We start from the raw sequence: 17,787 nt of genomic DNA, 5'->3' as shown, positions 1-17,787 counted from the left end.
ACGTGCTTACCTAAGTATGCCCTTTCTAGTTCCATCTTAGTCTGTCCAGTAACGGGTCTTCGCACCTGGACTCCGATGACTTAACCCGCTGCTGTCACCCACCCGATACGATTGTCAACAATCGTTCGTTTTCCTCGGTGTCCTCGTCCGACCAAGTGCCGCCCACTTCTCAGCTGCTCAAGGTAGGGCCAGCATCCATCCTACGCCTATGCGGTACCCCTGACGCAGCCAAGGACGCGAACCAAGATGGCGGATCCTGGGGAAACGAGACTTGCTAAGCGGCAGAAGCTCCTTGCTTGCCAGCGCTGCCGCCACCGCAAGCAAAAGGTCAGCATGGAGGGCAGTATTACCTGAAATTGGCCCCATAATCGCTCACCACCGATCCTTTTCAGTGTACCGAGGAGCGGCCTTGTGAGAATTGTATCCAGTCAGGCGCAGGTATGGGGTCATTGCAGTTTACGGGGACGGCGGAGACTCTAACCAGGCAGCAGAATGCCTCCAGACTCAGTCAGCATCCTCGAAACTAGCATTGGAGCCAGAGTACGTGCCTTTCGTTTTTCTCTTGTCATCTTGTAGCTCACTATTGTCGTAGCTACGTCCAACGCTTGGAGGAACGTGTTGCACAATTAGAATCCCTTGTCCCGCAGGAAAGTCTCGATCATATTCACACCAGACCCCCGGATGAACCGGCTACATCGAGAATAAGGACGACACCGAACGACAACAGCCCCGGACGACATCTGCAGGGCCCTGGCTCCGCCCATAGCCGCGATGACGACCATCGGACTAGGTCCAGCCGGCTAGAGTGGCCTAGCAATCAAGAATTCTCCTTGATCAATTCTAACCTAATGCCTACAGCCCAGAGCACTCCAGATAGCCTCGGTTCCCACTTATTCGAGGCCATCACAGGAATTCCAACCCAACACGCGCGACGAGAAGAGCCAACGCCCGAAGCATTGGATCTAGACTCAGACCTAGAGCGCTTTCTCATCCAGACATACTTCGAGATGGCGCATTCGCAGTATCCCTTGCTCCTCAGACACGAATTTCTAGGTTGGGCCGACTCATGGAGGCGCGGTAAAAGAGCCTGCCCGCCAGAAGAGCAGTGGAAGGGTTTCATGGTGTACATGGCGAGTCATGCCTATCCCCTGATCATCTAGGATGAAGGCACTGATGCCGTTAGGTCTACTCGATCGCATTTCTCATGGCCAAGCGACGCATTAATGGCCCTATGAGGTCCGAGGTAAATCATCTCGACGGGGTTCCCCGACGCACAGTGGTAATTTGAGCCATCCTTGCAGCTCCTGTATAACCTAGCAATCTCTCGATACTTTCCCTCCCTGATCGCGGCCCCCGATCCCCTCATCCGCGCCCAAGGATTCCTCCTCCTCACTGTGTACGCTCTTCACATGCCCTCCAAGGAGAGCATAATCACCCTGTCGTCATGGACCATGAGGTTTTGCGTCATGGCACAACTACATCTTGCTGATCCTGAACCTGGACCAGAGCCCTCACCGGTCACCGGCGAGGCCTTTATTCGGAATCAGCACCGCAGGAGAGTATTCTGGTGTGCCTATGGCATCGATCGTGCCATTTGCAGCACATATGATCTTCCAAGTTGCATCTCAGATAGCTACATCACTGTCCCCGTGAGTAATAACCCCCCGACCCCCCAACCCCCCAATGCTGGAGGGCAAGAATCGCGGTCACCCATTCCAACTGAATTACTGTAGATATTCGACAACATCGATGACAACACGCTCCTTGACATAAGTACATCCACAGAGTCACAAAGCATCGAGCCTGTGACGTCGCCAACCAATGTCTCACCGGCCCTTCATGTACTTGTCGGCCGCCAAATTGAGTCGGAGATCCAGGACATGATGCTGCACAAGGACTACAGCGAACACTCGGACGCCGCAAGCGCTTGGCGCGTACAAATCAGCGAGAGGCTCAAGGAATGGGACCGGGATTCTGCCGCTCTGTCACACCCATCGCAGACGGGCTACACGAGCTCGCGATGGCTGAAGATGATCTACTACTACAACATCGTCACGCTCTACCGGCCCACGCGAGGTATGGCGCAAGGTGTCGCTGGCGACTTGTCGGTGCAAGCCTGCTGTCATGCGCTCCTCTTGTTCCGGAGGTTCCAGATGGCAAGGGAGATTGCAAAGCCATGGCTTGGGGTATGTGGCTTTTCCTCTCGTGATTGCCGTGCCCTCTTCAAACCCGATTCGATTCTAACGTGGGACTGTCGCAGCTCTTAACACAGTTCCAGATCGGAGTCACTCTGCTCTACTGCTTCTATGCCACGCCGATTGCTCTCTGGCGACCATCGTACAAGTCCGCTGATGTCCCCGATGCCATCCGTGCTTGCTCAAGCACGCTTGCCATTATGGCCGACCGGTGGACCGAGGCCGAGTGCCTGCGAGACGTCTTTGACATTCTGGCGCGCGAGGTCCCTCTAGGAGAGACATGGGATCGGCCCCAGCTGATGAGTGCCGCTGGGCGCAGGAACATCCTTGAGGAGAACTGGCAGCAGATGAGCGAGATCGTGATCCATAGGTCGACTTTGAGGATGATTCGTGAGATGGCGACCGAGTGCTTCGTGTCTGAGGTAGAGCTTGGTAACTACGAGCAGCTACACCCCGACGCTGGTCTGGATGCAGAAGCTGCCGCATTGCTCATCGACGCAATGGACCTTCAATGGGTGAATGCTGCACACCCACCGCCGCTGGAAATGGGGCAGGGTTTCAGCTACTTTCAGCTGTAAATGAAGGGCAACAATGCTCCCTCCGCAAGGAGTATGGATGGATGTGTCGCCATTGGGACCCTGGGTGGTAACTATGCAAATTTACGCCGTGAAATTCTATCGTCTCTAGCCTAGTCTATTTCGCACTACACGGATGCTCGTCTGCATGGGGATCCATGGGAAAAGGAAACACAGAAGCAAAGACTGCCACAAGCCTCACAACTTGGACTCGCAGCAGATTTGGGCGCTCTTGTGCCTGCTCAAGATCGCCGGCACCGGCTGCCCCTCGTACAAGGTGCTCTGGTTCGACCTCTGCGTGCTCTGGGGCACGTCGAGGGCCGGGTTGTGCTCGAAAAAGCCGCTGGGCTTGAGACTGACCATCATGGTCTCGCAGGGCATGACGGGGTAGTCCTCGGGTCGCGGATTGTGCGTCAGGCTGATGGAGTGCCAGAGTACAATGTCTTCGCCGTCGACCTTGTCTCCACGGCCTGCCCACATCGCGAGATCGCCCTTGCGCTCCTTTCCGGGAGACTCATTGCCTTCATCCTCGCCATCTGGGAGGGATTGATAGGTGTGGTCACCGGCGGCATACAACTCGCCGTCCCGGTACGTTGTCACCCAGTACGGCTGCAGAGCGAACTTGGCACGCTTACCGTGCCACGAGTCCGGATGGGCGAGCAGCATCTGCTTCTGGGGGCTGTGGATGGAGTAGGCGACGGGACATCCGGAGATCTTGTTGATCACTGAAGGGTTGATTATCTTGTGCACGCGGTTGGGCTGCGCTGTCGAGTATCCAGCGTTCTGAATCACCCTCTTCTCGGTAACATAGCCGACACCTACTGGATTGCTGCTGTCAAAGGGCATGGCCACCGAGTCTTCTTCCAAAAAGCTGTTCTTGTCACCGTCCAGGGCCGGATCAATGCGAAGCGAGAAGACGTGCTGGTGGTAAGGGGCCATGACGCCCTGGTTGACGTTGGTACCGTACGGGACGGTAGCACCAGGCGCAATGGGCACCGTGGACAGGATGCCTGTTGCCTGGATCTTGTAGTGCAACGCTGCGGCCTGGTCAAAGTTCCACATGAAGATGTACTCGTAATTGCCGACCGTGATAATGGTCTGCAGAACGAGCACGCGCGATCGCACGATCGAGACCTCCTTCGTGGCCCCGTCGGTGTGCTTCCAGCCGATGCCGTCGTCGATCTCGTGCATGCAGATGACGTTGGGCTTCTCTACGGGCCTGCCGTTGGAGTCGCTCAGCGTGAATGAGAAATACTGCCCCATCCGAGTCAGCATACCCGATCATCCTTTACGACGTGCTTGTAGCCCCCCTCCACGATGCTTCCGTACCTTGATCAAGCCCAAGCAGTCACAGCCAAGAGACAGATTGTTGGCGGCGACTCCAGCGCCGATATCACCAACGTCGAAAACACTCTTCCGTGAGTAGGGCGTCCGTGGGTCACCATAAGGTACAAACATCTCGCTCAAGCTGAGGCGATGGAACAGTTCGCGCCCAGCATACGTCACGTCGTGCAGCACCATGCCTTCGCGCCAGTTGAAGCCGACCCGAAATCGCCACTTCTGCCACTGAACCAGGCAGCCGTCGACGGTGAAGGACGCGCCGAGCGTCTGGTTCACTGTCAGGGGCTTCAGATCCGTGCGCTTCGGTTCAGACTGTAGGTCGTGGTGCCATTCTTTTGGAGGGTGTGGGATGTACTTGACCTCGGGGGATAGGTTGTGGTCCGAGCCGATGGGTAGATCCATGATGTCGACGAGCTCCTTGGTCACATAGTCGATGATGGGGGAGAAGGGCAGCGGGTTGTCATATGAATTGGACCCTGGGTGCGACGAGTCCTTGGCGTACAGAAAGCACTGTGTTGGGTAGTCAGCGATCCATGGCCCATCCCGCCGACGTGCTGTGGGATAAGTTACCTGTGCAAGTCGTCGAAGCTTGCCCCCTGTGTCTCGTCCATATGGCCATGTGTCGCATACGACGGTGAAGTTATCGGGCAGTTCATACCTGTCTATCCGTGCCTTGACCGCCGGGTGTCTCAAGCAAGTGTCCCTGACTTCGATGACTTCGTCCATGTCGGCGTGTCCATGGTACTTCTCGTCGAGCATTTCTACTTGCTCCAGTTTCGAGGCGTCCAGGTTCACCGTGGCAAGGAACAGGTCGACTGTCCTACGGTGATAGAAGAGTGCAGAAGCTCGTCTCGTGGGCTTGACAGTTCCGGTGGCTCCCTTTCTCTCTGCTGCAAGAAACCTCCTCGTCTCGCTCTTGGGCGGTTCAACGAGCGTGATGTTCTTGAAGTGGACTGCGCCCTCAGGCTGGCTGCTCTTGACGAGCGTAGCCACCACGGCAATCTCCGCGGGTGACAGAGGGTCGAGAGGATGATGCATTTTGCGGTATCGAGTACGGATGGACTTTGAGCTTGGTGAGCGGCTGACTAGCTGGTCAAACGAACAAATAGACTACTTGGATTCTGTCTGCGTTTTATGCAAGGCCGTTTTATCGCCCACATCCCACATCGGGGATGAGGGATCGGCGGATATGGCCAGTCAGCCACTCCGCAGCGGTGGACACAGTCGAGTGATGGCGATACAGGTCCATTGTAGGAACTGTGATCGGACGATGCTCCGACAAGATTCCGACGAGTCCGATGAGTCCGATGGGTCCGACGAGCGGACTGATAGGTCCTGGTCACCGAGGCGGACAAATGCGCAGATAATGTTCTCCCGCCTGCAAGCAAGGTTCTGTCTAGTGTCTACATGAAGAAAAATATAACGTTTGAAGAACATGTAGTTTTGATCAAGTGTGACGGTAGGCTCACCAGGTGAGTTTGGTGGCCACCTGCCAGCGCTATTCTTCCACACTGCGTAAGAGAGGCATTCAATATCAGACTTTGGCATTCGGCTTACAAATGTTCTTAACATCATCAGCAATTAGTAATGCAACTCAAACAGTACGAATGACGGGCCATCGGAAAAGTCGGAAAAGTAGAAAACATAAAAAGGATGCAGGAGGGGAAGAAAAACGTAACCAATTCAAATTTATTGAGAGTTGACTCCAAGCCTCGTAACACGTCCTCTCAACCTCATTATTGTCGCTTGGGTGCTGTATTGCCACTAGTACCGTCGTCTCACCGCCCTTCATATCACCGGTGTACCATAAAAAGGAATTCCAAAAGAGCCTACGCTATGGCTGACAAGTCTGATAAACCAACCGCCTCCTTTCCTCTGGCAGGCCTCGCCGACGATGGCTGGTTCAAAGATGATGAAGCGACCGTGACTTGCTTCTGCGGTGCCGTGCAGATTGCCTTTGTAAGTTGAAGCTTGGGTATTCTGATCAAAATCAGGATTAACAAGTCATTACCGCAGCCAACGTCGGGGCCCGGCTTTGTCAACACTTTTGTGTGCCACTGCACAGACTGTCGTAAAGTCACAGCCTCCATGTTTGCGTCCAACTTCACCGTCAAGAATGACGCTATAAACTTCATCCGTGGCCGCGAAACCCTCAAGAGCTTCGGACAGGCCAAGACAGTTGGCACCCACAACACCATGACCAACTATTTCTGCTCCACATGTGGAACTCTTATGTGGCGCGAGAGCTCTGGTTTCCCCAATGTCAAGTTTATGCGCATCGGGACTGTCGATGATTTCCATTTACATGAGACCAAACTGCGGCCTCAGGTTGAGCAGTTTGTCGAGTCTCGTGTGGGATGGCTGGAGCCAATCGAGGGTGTGAAACAGGTGCATGGCCAGTCAACGGGGAAGAGAAATAAAATAAGAGTATCTCTTTAAGCCTAATCCTACTTTCTAATAACTCAAGCCCATGTCGTAAAATACTATAACCTTAATCTAAGATACCAGAGTAATAGAGTGTGCGCCTCGAGTAACAGGAATTGAATAGCTTGTTTTGACAAACTCTATCCGGTTAATATCAGCGTGGTCTCCTGAGATTGGCCAAAAATCAACTGAGCCCCCAGGCGATGTCTTGTCGTACTGATCGAAGGTTGTGGCTGCGACAAATCGACTCGAAGAATCGAATACAACGCCTTCCGGTAATATACCATCATAGGCAAACGTCCCAACCGTGTCTAGAGCACCTGTCTCAGCATCCACTCGTAGGAGGCTAAGAGAAGAAAAGAAGCCTTGGTTGGGACTATCTAGAGCCGGGGTGCTTCGCTCAAGATTTGCTGTAACAGCCCATTGTCCATCCGGGCTAATGGCAAGACCTTCGGGCATGACTCCAACTTGGGTGTTCTATAGTAAACCTGTTAAATGTTGGCTTCCACGATGCATCTAGGGACTTCCAGCCGCTTACCCCCATCGAGGAGGAAGGAGTGGCGCGGTGCGATGAATGGCTCGAAACAGGGAATGGTTACTTGATTGAGCAACAAACACGTCCGGGGACTATTTCGTTTGTACTATCCTCGAATCCTCTGGCTTTGCTCGCCTGGTAAGTGCAAGGGATCGTATCGAGCGACTAGGGCTAATTCGCTGTTCAGGGTTGGTGAAAAATTCATTCATTGGGCCGACGATCGAGAACCGATAGACTTGGACGAGATTCTGGCTTCGATAAGCCTATACTGGTTCACGAACACGATTTCCCGAAACATGTGGCCCTATCGATCGTTGTCGAAACTTCCATTAAACCTGGAAAAACCGCTTGGTTACTCGTACTTCCCGAGAGAGACTTTCTTTGTGCCTCAGGCTTGGGGAAGCAACTTGAAAAGCTTTGTCCGATATGAGAACGAAAGGGCAAGTTGGGGCACATAATACCATGAGAGATTTGCACTAACGTATGGATAGGGGGGGCATTTTGCCGCTTTGGAACAACCCGAAGCCTTCATGAGAGATGTTGAAGATTTTGTCACAAGGCATAGTGGGTTATATAATAGGTAAATAAAATACAGATTGTTACCTCTGAAAGGGAAATTCCCGAAGTATGATTATACAGAATGCCCCCGTGCTTGGCGATTCGATCTTGGATGCCCTGGAAGGGAATCGCCACATACGGGGGCGTATTACCGCCTGAGCCTTCCCCCGTAATAAGAGTACCTACCTTCAAATGCCTCCCATCCGAGGTTACTCTCGTAGCCGCCACCATAACGGCCAGGGTTCTTCCACGGAGCCGCCTTGTAAGTTGCATCTTTTCCATAGATGGCGAGAAACTTTGGCCTCTCGAGAGGTAAAGTGACATTGATATTTTTGACCACCACTCTTGCTTTAGTTTCCACACGCGCTAGGGACGCGGGCCGCCTCTGCATGGGCGGCTAGAATCATCCGAGCCCGCCCCGTCCATGAGCGTCACCTTGTCTTCAGGAAAAGGGGTGGCTTTTTGGAGTGAACCATATGGGAACTTAGTTATTCGAGCAATAAGCTTGGCGTATGGCGTATGTGATACATTCCTCGCTTCTATAGGTCTGCTAGCGAGCTGCACCTACGAACAAATGCACGGAGCGAAGAGACAACAGCCATCCCTGCAGAACGAACGGGTTCTTGTGCTCCGAGTACGCCAATCCCTACTAGGTCATTGCGACTATTAGGTAGGTTGAGGAGAGAGGAAATGATTCTTTTCTCCATGTCTCACATTACGAAGGAGACTGACTGACGATTGTAATCCACAAACCTGAGACATGGCCGCGTGGCATACCTCCATAAACTGTGGCTAGCTGAACTTGGGCCGAGACCAGAGAGTCTCACTCACATGTATTCTCTGTCTCTCCGGAGCAGTCCAAGAATCTCAACGTTAATGCAGTTGGCCAACAAGGTGAAGTTTAAGGCATGGTGCCATAGCTTGGCAAGTGACTATGCTCTACAATGCAGGGGTTGGCACGTCATCGATTCGTCTGCCACCACTGCCGAGTAGCCCAAGAACCTGCACCGGCTCAATATTCTGGTTGTGGGAAAAGAGGCTTCAACCAATAAGCCAAACTGACAAGGTTGGGCTTTCGAACTCAACTAATTTACGTTTTCCACAATGAGTGCGGCGGCTAAGATGCCAACCTAAACATAGCCAAGACGGAAGAATGCTTGGGCTCTTTGGCCGTCAGACTCTATCTCAGCTATGTGGAGTCTATCGTCAAGATTCACGACCAGTCAGCAAATGGCTCCGAGATGACGTTTATTGAGGCTGAAATAAGGAAAGATGCTAGTTCAAAAATGGCTGAATATCCGGGGATGGGTGCAGATCCTGTCCTCCGTCGTACGATCCAAGTTGAGACTCTGCCAATTGTCGTAGCAAACCCGATCGACTATTGCCGCCGCGGTGAGAAGATTAATAAGACACGCGTGAAGGCAGTGCTGCTCCTCGCTGCCCAAGATTCTAAATAGTTTCCCCTACAAATCATAAAACCAAGACATGCAGAAATGTGACGAAGGCATAGGTCGACAGATATGCCGCCATAATGTCACGCGATGGCGCCGCTCCCCCTTGGCTCTGGACTGAATCTACCGTGGTAAATTGGCTCCCATAGTCACGGCCTGGATCTTTTTTGCACTATATGCTCAATAGAAGCTGTAATACTGTTTTCCTTATTACGTGGAGTAGAATTTGCTCGGATTGGTTGGTATTGCAGTCGCTACATACGGAACGCCCGGCAACAAGGTTTGCTAATGGAAAGGAAACCACGCCGTCTAGCAAGTGACGACCTTTAAGCGGTGAACAATGTCTGAGTTTGGTAGAGATCTGTTGGAGTGGTAGTTTCAGCCCGGCTGAAGACGTCCACAACGGGGTATCAAAGGGCGAATCAAGGCGAGATACCCCATTACCTCGCCAGGAGCCACAGATATTCCGCCATCAAGTCAACATGTCTCTTGTCTAGGAGTTCGACAGTTTCATTGGCCCCTGCCATCATGCGTAGCAGCCAAATCGTCTGCCGCTCTGCCCGAGTCTTCAAATGTTGAACGACGATCGTTGTGAGAACTCAACACGAGGAGCATCTGTTGACACCTCAAGGCAAGCCCATGGTAATCAATGTACCATCTCGGCGCGTAGGTGAGTTGGAACCCCCCCTTGGGTTTGACTATAAAGATAGCCTATGATCCCGCCTTGAGATTCGGACAACTCACCATCCACACACACACACACAAACATTCAAACATTCTTCATCAACTCCAAGCACAATGGCTTCCGCTACCTTCACCCAGAACTTTGTCACTGTCGACGCTGATCCTACCGTCGGCTCCATCAACCTCGGCTTCACTGAGGGCGACAACCTCCAGAACAACAAGGGCGGCGATGCTCCCATCACCGGAAAGTCCACCCTTGCCATCGTCAAGTACGAGGCTGGCGGCCAGGCCAGGGCTTTCAACCTTACCAAGCCCATCGTCTTCCCTCCCTTGACTGCCATCAAGATCACCGGTACGCACCATGCTGTCCACTTGGGATCAAAGCTGACTTAAATGAATAGGAGGTGCCAAGAAGGACAACACCCTCAAGGCCGTTGATGACCACGGCAACGAGGCTATCTGGTCTCTCGCTTAAGTGCATTGCACTTGATGCGTAGAGCTGTTCCTACACAGGCACGCTCCATCCTGTCCACAGTGAGGCGCAAGGCTTCCTCTCTAGATATGGTTATCTCTGGGATACGACAAATTCTTCTCGGGTGAGGGCACTTTTGGCCTTAGTCGAGGACATTCCTTAGATAGTCCACTATCAAATACACACTGTTGCCTCATTTCTGCCTCAGTGCATGTGAAATCGCTGAAGATGCCAGGCCGTGCACTTCTTCTCTTGACTATTAAGTAAGGCCTTAGTATGTGTGTGTGGATTATGAAAATACCATTCTAAAAGTGCTTTTCTGGACCATTTGGCAATTCTCTGTGATCATCAAGGCCCTCTTCCGTCTGGAACTCTTCAGGAACCTACGGGCTTGCAATATGCACACAAGCTGTGCCAGTATCTTGACTGTTGCACCTGCGAATAGTCGTCCCCTGTTGATTGATATACTTGCGAAGAAGTCATCAGAAGATAAATTATCACTATGTCTATTCATATAGTTTTCAGAACACAAAACGATGACAAATTAGGAGTACACGTTCAAGTAGCCCAGGTGGCTGACAATACACCGTAATGCCGCGGCCACAACCGACCCCACCACCATACGGCGCCTTACTGGCGATGAGCTCTAAGGTAGACGGATATTGCGAACATTGTAGTCCTCTGTCACTTGACTTGGTCGATCTTTAGAGATAAATGTTGTCCAATTACTCGGACTACTAGAAGCCTCACCGCCGCGAACAAACTCGACAGCTAACCTACAGATACGTTCGGCGTGCCCTGGATAAACACAGCATAGAGCCAGTGTCCTCACTTAAAAGTCCCTCAGATAGTCGCCAAAGATGCTGGCCGCCTTGTCCCTGAGCGACTCGATGCTATCGAAGCCCATGCTGCGAGCCCACCCAATGGCTTGGTTTCCAAGTAACATGACGAGTTGCACGACGAAGCGGTGCTAACTCCAATCTTAGCGCTGTCTGCCTGATCATAGTGAAAGAACGTACCTGATAAGGCCTGTTGTTTTTATCATGAAACACGAGGAAGCGCTCGGTACGTTCTTCGTTCTGGCCATACTGGAAATCGTCGTCGATCTTGACAGTGTACTTAGGGCCATCCTGGCCCTGCTTATCAACCAAGGTCTGGAGCTTGTTGGCCTGAATGAAGAGCTCGCCTCCCTTTTTCTCTAGATAATTATCAGCAAAAGGACAGAAGAAATTACACATGATTGCAACCTACCACTAGAGCTAACAGTGAACCTGCAACGGATGTAAGTTTCAGTTCGGTCCTTGACCATTTGACGCCACTTGATGGTGAGCCTCGTTGGGTCTAGCGACCCATTTTGAATCCATAGAACGCTGTCGGTAAAGTGAATAGTGTCGCCTTTGGTGACGAGGAAAGACATGATGAGAAGGATGGTGAAAGGTGACAAATCAAAATGCTGCTGGATGGTAGGAACGCGGTGGAGGCGGATGATTAGCCTGGCCGGGGCCTGGCCCTGTCTATATATATACAAAGATCTAATTTGAAACGGGCTATTTTGTAACTGTCCTTGGCTTTCTTAATAAAGTAACCGTCGGGTGGGATCCCGTCTAGCTGTTGTTCTTTGCCACATAGCGTACGCTTCTGGAGTGCCCTTGGGGTTCCAATCTGTCTCATCACATTTTGCAGTTGACCAATAGAGGTAATGCCGAGCAATGTCTCTCAACCTCCAGACCGTGCGTACATGAAGTACTGTATGTCTCACCCGTTGCGGAGTTCAGCAACGCCTCACCGAGATGGTCAACACCAGGCTCCGCATTCGGACGGAGGCTTGATCGCCCCCGCTCCATGTTGAACCCCCTCCCTAACAGACTTAGACCTGCATTCCATCTTGGGTATTGGGACGGGTACGTAGTTAGGTAGTCTTTGCAATTGTAAATGCCGAGTCTAAGGGGCGGGCTATTGCCCATATTTCTGCACGTGGTGTAGCCTGGTTATAGAGGTAAACTTTCACCCTGATTGGTCTTCTGACTTTCTGGATTATCCGGTTTTTTCCTCCTTGCCCTCAAACAATCCAATAGGCACTGAACTAAGCTGCCCATCCTGCCTCTAGTCCATCGCACGCACTCCACAACCGGGCTCGGGATGATCCAGCAGAGTTAATACCCAGCAACTCAGCAAGAGAAGTACAGTTTCACACACAATCAAGCCATCATGTGCAATGCCTTTCAACGGAAGACTCAATATCAAATAATCTCTATAGATGGTTTCACGCTCAACACTGCCTCAACGAACCATGTATTCCTTTCTTAATACTACATTATCCTATCACTCCTTATTCGTCGAGGTCGCCGTAAGCTGTCTCTTAGCAATGCTTCCTGCATCCCCAGTCTCCTCCTCCTCCAGCGATTGCCCAGCACGGTGCCCGATGATGACGCCGCGCGTATAGACTATGCCGTCAAAGAGCTCGTCTATCTCCTCGAGCGTCCTGCCCTTGGTCTCCACAAACAACCCGTACACGACAATCAGGATGCCCAAGTTCCAGCTGCCGTTGATGGCATAGAACTTCCAGCCGATCTTATCGAGGGCGAGCGGGGCGGTGTAGAGGTTCAGGAAGCTGAAGGCATAGCCGATGGCTTGGGCGACTACCACGCCCTTGGCTCGCTGGGAGTAGCGGAGGACTTCAGGGGGGTATGTATAGGCAAGAATCATCCTGTTTCGTTGTCAGTGGAGTCTGGATTGAAAGGAAGAGCGGGAAGACATACCAGCTGGTAGATACTGCAAGGAGGAACAGACCAACGACAACGACAGCACCAATAGCATATCCTGTTTCGTCGGGATGTTCATCCGAAAGGTACGAAAGACCAGAAAGCAGGCCGAACAGAGCCACAGTGGCAGAGGTTCCAGCGACTAAGGGAGGTGTCAATTTCAACCAAGATGATGGGTGGAGCAGTCAGACTTACTAAGAGGTTTGCGAGCGCCAATTCTGTCGATGAGGAAGACGCCTCCAACACTGCAAAAGGCCTTCCAGAGTAGCAGGCCAATATTGATAAGGATTACAATTCTCCTGCTTTCGATTCCGAGCTTGCCAATGAGGAAGGATGAGAAGTAGCTGTGATGAAAGCGTCAGGGACAAAGGTCAATCATTACAGAACCATGAACTTACAGAATCATGTTTCCTCCCAGGATCTGGTAGAAGATGTTCATAAGGACAGCAATGCCGAATCGCTTCAGATTGGGGGCTGCATTCTTCATCAGATGTCGTCTAGCTGCAACGGGAAAAGTCAATCATACCAGGGGATACAAGGTCCTTCCAGCCTCCGTCGTTCTCCTTCTCATGCTCCAGGGCGCCAAGAATCTCCTGGCTTTCAGCGACGATAATTGGATGCTCGACATCACCGTCTGCGTGCAAGCGAGCGAGGATATTAGTAGCCTAGGCCAATGTCAGTCGAGGTTGGACCAAGAGTGAAGCAAAATATCTTACTTCTTCGCCGCGCCCCTTGTAGAAGAGCCATCTCGGGCTCTCATCGACAAACGGCAAGAGACAGAGTGAGATAATAGAGGGCACTGCCTCTCCCTTGACGTGTGTCAGAAATTGCAAGAACCGTTTCCTGGGGCACTCACCAGCATGATCCCCCTCCACGCCCAGTTTGACTGCTTATCATATATCCCCAGAATGATGCAAGTGACCAGAAACGAGGTGAACGGCACCGAGACGAGGACTGAGCTCGAGAGCATGGACCTGTACTTTGGTGAGGCCAGCTCCATAACCCACATGGGGGCGATGGAGCCGTTTATGATGGTGGCGAAGCCAATGATGAAGCGACTGACGATGAGCTGGGCGACTGAAAACCATGTGTGAGCCTAAGTCTGGATGATAGGTTGGTAGTCATCACTTACTCTTGCCCGCTGACGCTTGCAGCACCACTCCGAGGATGATGCAGACTGAGCCCATTGCAAGGCCAGTCTTTCGTCCCCAACGATCCACAATGGGGCCAACTACCGGAGAGCCAAAGATACATCCGGCGCTGACGATGGCGACGTTGAGACCGATGAGATCACTGTCGAGGTTGAAGTCTGCCGAGCTGTTAGCGGAGGGCCTTGGCTTAGTGTGGTTGACCAACGTTCAAAGTACGGCTGAACCGCATTGAGGTTGTTGATCATGCCGGCGTCGTAGGACAGGATACAGATGTTGCACATGGCCACCACTAGGATGAGCACATGAGAAACGACTGGCCCCAGAGACAACAAAGCCATGGTGAGAAGAGTATTGAAGCAAGATGGTTTCAGGTTCTGATTGATGTCGATGTGATCCGACAACGTGTTTGGAGCTTCAATGCCATAACTTGGAAGGGCCGACGTGTATTTGTAGACACGCCGCATAACCCGTATCTCCAGGCTTGAGGCGGCGTCGATAACAACACACACACAGCACAGGGATGGATGTGTCTCGAGCCCCCTCCCCCGAGACTGTCCAAGTAAGGAAAGAATTGAAACCCGGGAGTCGATCTGAATCCCCGTTTCAATTGTGGGCCCAAGCAAACCAGGACCAGCTAGTCTTGGTTCATGCAGAGAAACCTGGGGTCGAGCTAGCCCGATGAAGCTATCATGGCTTGATTACCGCCTCACATGGTATCCAGCTTGTACCTGGGCACATTAGAATATCCTCCAACTGTTGATTACTCGTGCTGATTTATTGCGTATTTTGTTCATTTTTGGTGATTTATTACTTTCAAATGCTACTACTGATCATGTTCTCCAGGCTCATCCAAAACGGCCTCCTCTTGCTCTATCTCTCCTTGCCTCTACCTGTGAGATAACGTATCTTTACCTTGGTCTACTACACAGCGACCCCTCCTCTGCTAAACTCTGTCGGCGTCGGCCCCCTTCAGCCAGAGATAAAACCCAGGCCCAGCCTCAAGAAAATGACCAGTCCATCCCAGCCCGCCGGTGTATTTTCCCGAGTATCCCGAGACCAGCAAAACTTCGGCCGAGCATCACCGTCAGCGCGTAGCGCTCAATAACCCCGCTTCCCGCTCTTAAACAACTACCAATTATCAGTGGCTAGCATTTCCTTGTCAACAACAGAAACAGGGGCACTGATAGCTTGTGTGCTGTGTCGGTAAACAACTACGAGGTACGGCCATGTTGATGTCGGAAAATTCACTGCTAACCCGATCGCAATAACGTATCATTTGCCGGACTTTTGAGCCATGTCAAGGAAGAAGGCCACGGTCAGGTCAGATAGACGGACGATATTGGCAGTCGACCAGTCACACGTCGGGCAATTCTAAGCTATCCCCCCATGCAGCCGAGTTGGCCACCAGTCGTCGAAGCGAGCACCTGTGTTCATTTTTCTCGAGCCGACAAGCCCCTTTGACACATCATGTTGCATAGTTACGTGCACCACTAAATCATGCTCGTATTTTCAAACTACCGTGTCTTGCCTATCTGGACGGATACCACGCAGAATGCAACGCCTACCTTTGCCACCGAGTGCGTTTAGGACTTGGACCATTATATCAGCCGGAATCAACGACAAAGCTAGCAAGGGGACCGTGAAGTAAGGATTTCAGTAGCCAGGATGGACCTGGGCACAGGGTACATCCAAGTGTTACAATGATACACTGCAAGACTGATCTGACACAAATATTTCTATCGTTCAAATATCTATCTGTTGCAAACATGTAAACAATAAACTTGGCAAGGACAAACAAGCATCCATGGGACCATCTAGCAAAGCTCCCTTTACCAATATCCGCCCTCAGGCGGAGCAACAGCCACATCGTCCAGATGACCCACGACCCCCTTCTTGATATCCTCAGCCACCTTGGGAAACTGCTCAGTGGCAAACTGCAGCGGGTCCCACGGCTTCAGCTTCGGAAACCTCTTCTTCGCCCACTCCTCAGGCGCCGCCTCGATGTCGTCCCAGGGAATCTTGTAGAACGCATCCCTGTTCGTCTGCCCGCTCTTGTGCACGGCGTTGGACCGGTGGTAGCGGATCCGCTGCGCCGCCTCCAGAGCGAGCTTGACGCCTCCCTCGGACATGGCCAGGCACTGGGCCACTGTGACGGCGTCCTCCAACGCCTGGGACGCGCCCTGGCCGGCGGTTGGCAGGTTCGCGTGGGCTGCGTCGCCGATTAGGATGGTGCGGCCACCCTTGCTCACCCAGCTGTCTATCGTGGGGCGGTAGACGAGCTTGAAGTCGATGGTCTTGCCCACGGGGGTTACTTCGTACAGTGCCTGGGCGTCCTCGGCGGTGAAGTACTTCATCCACTTGGCCAGGTGCTCTCGCTCCGCGATGTTTGACCAAGACTCGCTGGATTCTTTGTCGTCCTATCATGTCGAGTATTAGACACGCGTTCGTTGTGTCAAGGCTTCCCAGCTTACCGGATGAATCAAAACCCAGGCAATGTCCTTGCCCTGGTTCCAGACAAAAGCCATGAGGCTCAAGTTGTCGTACATCCAAAACCTGACAGTGTCCCTGTCGGTATGATACATATCCTTTAGCCCGGGATGATTCAGCATTTTCTCGTCGGTCTTGAAAAAGCTTCTGAATACTGCCCAGCCGCTGTTCTTCCCGTCCTTGCCATCATTCTCTAGGCCGAGGACCTTCTCGCGGGCGATGGACCGCGGCCCATCTGCGGCAATGACACAGTCACCCCAGAGAGTTTCGCCGGAGGAGAGCAAGACACCCGCTCTGCCATCTTCTTCGAGGTACTCGGTAACAGCTATTCCGATCCTGATGTCCTTGACCAGTTTCTTTGCATGGGCAAGGAAAATGGAATGGATTTGACCTCGGTGGCCGGCGTACGTAATGTTGTGTTCTTTGCCGTCTCTCGCCCAGGGTACGTCGATGAGGAACTTTCCATCGTACTTGCAGAGCTCCATCGTCCGGATGCGGTTGCACCCGGTTTCGTGAATCTGCTGGCCGACCTTGCCATTGTCCCATCGATGGATGATACGGCCAGCGTTGGGGAAAAAGTCAAGAATGTCTATAAAGACACAGGGATGAGTTAGCTTGTTCCCGAAGACAGAGATGATGGACACTTGGGAGATTATGACTTACCACCCTGGCTGTTTGAGTCGGGGTACTTTTCAATGACAGTCACATCCATGCCACGGTCAGCGCATTCAACAGCTGCCCCCAAGCCGCCGAAGCCGGCACCGACGACAATGACCTTGAGCTTCTTGACCGTCATCTTTCACGTAGTTCTAGATGTTTAGGATGATGACAATGCTACTGTGATGTGATTCGAGAGATACTCCAACACATCCCACGTCTCCATATACGGATATAAAAGTATCATCTATCGTGTGGATCGAGCTAATACTGACCCACACCGAGCCTAGATAATCCCGAATGAAGTTATCTCGACCAGCCTCGCCTCGGAGTCCCGTCCGAAAATCCCGACACGCCCGAGGATCCGCGCTACGCAACATTGCATTGGCAAGGCTTGTCGGAACCGAGCTCAAGGAATCCATTGGCCTATCTTTAGCGTGAAAAGCACAGGAAAATGACCATGTTCGTTCCAGGAATCCCTCAGCATTGCCACTC

The 17,787-nt window shown here is 52.2% G+C and overlaps 7 protein-coding genes across 7 annotated transcripts; 3 read left to right on the top strand and 4 right to left on the bottom strand.

Moving 5' to 3' along the window:
* Nucleotides 1-246: 246 nt before the first annotated feature.
* Nucleotides 247-2,773, top strand: NECHADRAFT_80988 (uncharacterized protein; the record flags this gene model as incomplete). The annotated part of the gene is made up of 8 exons (XM_003042554.1): nt 247-327; nt 393-438; nt 492-540; nt 593-1,121; nt 1,184-1,243; nt 1,302-1,649; nt 1,734-2,186; nt 2,279-2,773. The coding sequence occupies 8 exons, from the start codon at nt 247-249 to the stop codon at nt 2,771-2,773; spliced, it is 2,061 nt and encodes a 686-aa protein (XP_003042600.1).
* Nucleotides 2,774-2,968: 195 nt separating this feature from the next.
* Nucleotides 2,969-5,149, bottom strand: NECHADRAFT_93985 (uncharacterized protein; the record flags this gene model as incomplete). Its single annotated transcript, XM_003042461.1, has 4 exons — nt 2,969-3,011; nt 3,045-4,024; nt 4,100-4,621; nt 4,682-5,149. 4 exons carry the CDS (start codon nt 5,147-5,149, stop codon nt 2,969-2,971), a joined length of 2,013 nt encoding a protein of 670 aa, XP_003042507.1.
* A 798-nt stretch (nt 5,150-5,947) lies between these two features.
* NECHADRAFT_42279 (uncharacterized protein) lies at nt 5,948-6,550 on the top strand (the record flags this gene model as incomplete). The annotated part of the gene is made up of 2 exons (XM_003042553.1): nt 5,948-6,070; nt 6,128-6,550. 2 exons carry the CDS (start codon nt 5,948-5,950, stop codon nt 6,548-6,550), a joined length of 546 nt encoding a protein of 181 aa, XP_003042599.1.
* Nucleotides 6,551-9,877: 3,327 nt separating this feature from the next.
* Nucleotides 9,878-10,238, top strand: NECHADRAFT_80985 (uncharacterized protein; the record flags this gene model as incomplete). The annotated part of the gene is made up of 2 exons (XM_003042552.1): nt 9,878-10,115; nt 10,165-10,238. The coding sequence occupies 2 exons, from the start codon at nt 9,878-9,880 to the stop codon at nt 10,236-10,238; spliced, it is 312 nt and encodes a 103-aa protein (XP_003042598.1).
* An 829-nt stretch (nt 10,239-11,067) lies between these two features.
* NECHADRAFT_80984 (uncharacterized protein) lies at nt 11,068-11,652 on the bottom strand (the record flags this gene model as incomplete). The annotated part of the gene is made up of 3 exons (XM_003042460.1): nt 11,068-11,205; nt 11,255-11,433; nt 11,487-11,652. 3 exons carry the CDS (start codon nt 11,650-11,652, stop codon nt 11,068-11,070), a joined length of 483 nt encoding a protein of 160 aa, XP_003042506.1.
* A 1,031-nt stretch (nt 11,653-12,683) lies between these two features.
* On the bottom strand, nt 12,684-14,405 carry NECHADRAFT_14381 (uncharacterized protein; the record flags this gene model as incomplete). The annotated part of the gene is made up of 9 exons (XM_003042459.1): nt 12,684-12,942; nt 12,995-13,139; nt 13,193-13,341; nt 13,396-13,471; nt 13,524-13,662; nt 13,714-13,802; nt 13,850-14,074; nt 14,130-14,306; nt 14,354-14,405. Coding segments are annotated over 9 exons (1,311 nt in total), but the record flags the coding sequence as incomplete, so codon positions are not given.
* Nucleotides 14,406-15,977: 1,572 nt separating this feature from the next.
* NECHADRAFT_80982 (uncharacterized protein) lies at nt 15,978-17,431 on the bottom strand (the record flags this gene model as incomplete). The annotated part of the gene is made up of 3 exons (XM_003042458.1): nt 15,978-16,565; nt 16,620-17,224; nt 17,299-17,431. The coding sequence occupies 3 exons, from the start codon at nt 17,429-17,431 to the stop codon at nt 15,978-15,980; spliced, it is 1,326 nt and encodes a 441-aa protein (XP_003042504.1).
* Between the last annotated feature and the right edge of the window lie 356 nt (nt 17,432-17,787).

This window comes from Fusarium vanettenii, assembly GCF_000151355.1.
Source record: "Fusarium vanettenii 77-13-4 chromosome 6 genomic scaffold NECHAsca_33_chr6_1_0, whole genome shotgun sequence".
Taxonomy (NCBI): Eukaryota; Fungi; Ascomycota; class Sordariomycetes; order Hypocreales; family Nectriaceae; genus Fusarium; species Fusarium vanettenii.
Note: the sequence above shows the minus strand (reverse complement) of the source record. Positions and strands in the feature narration are given on the sequence as shown.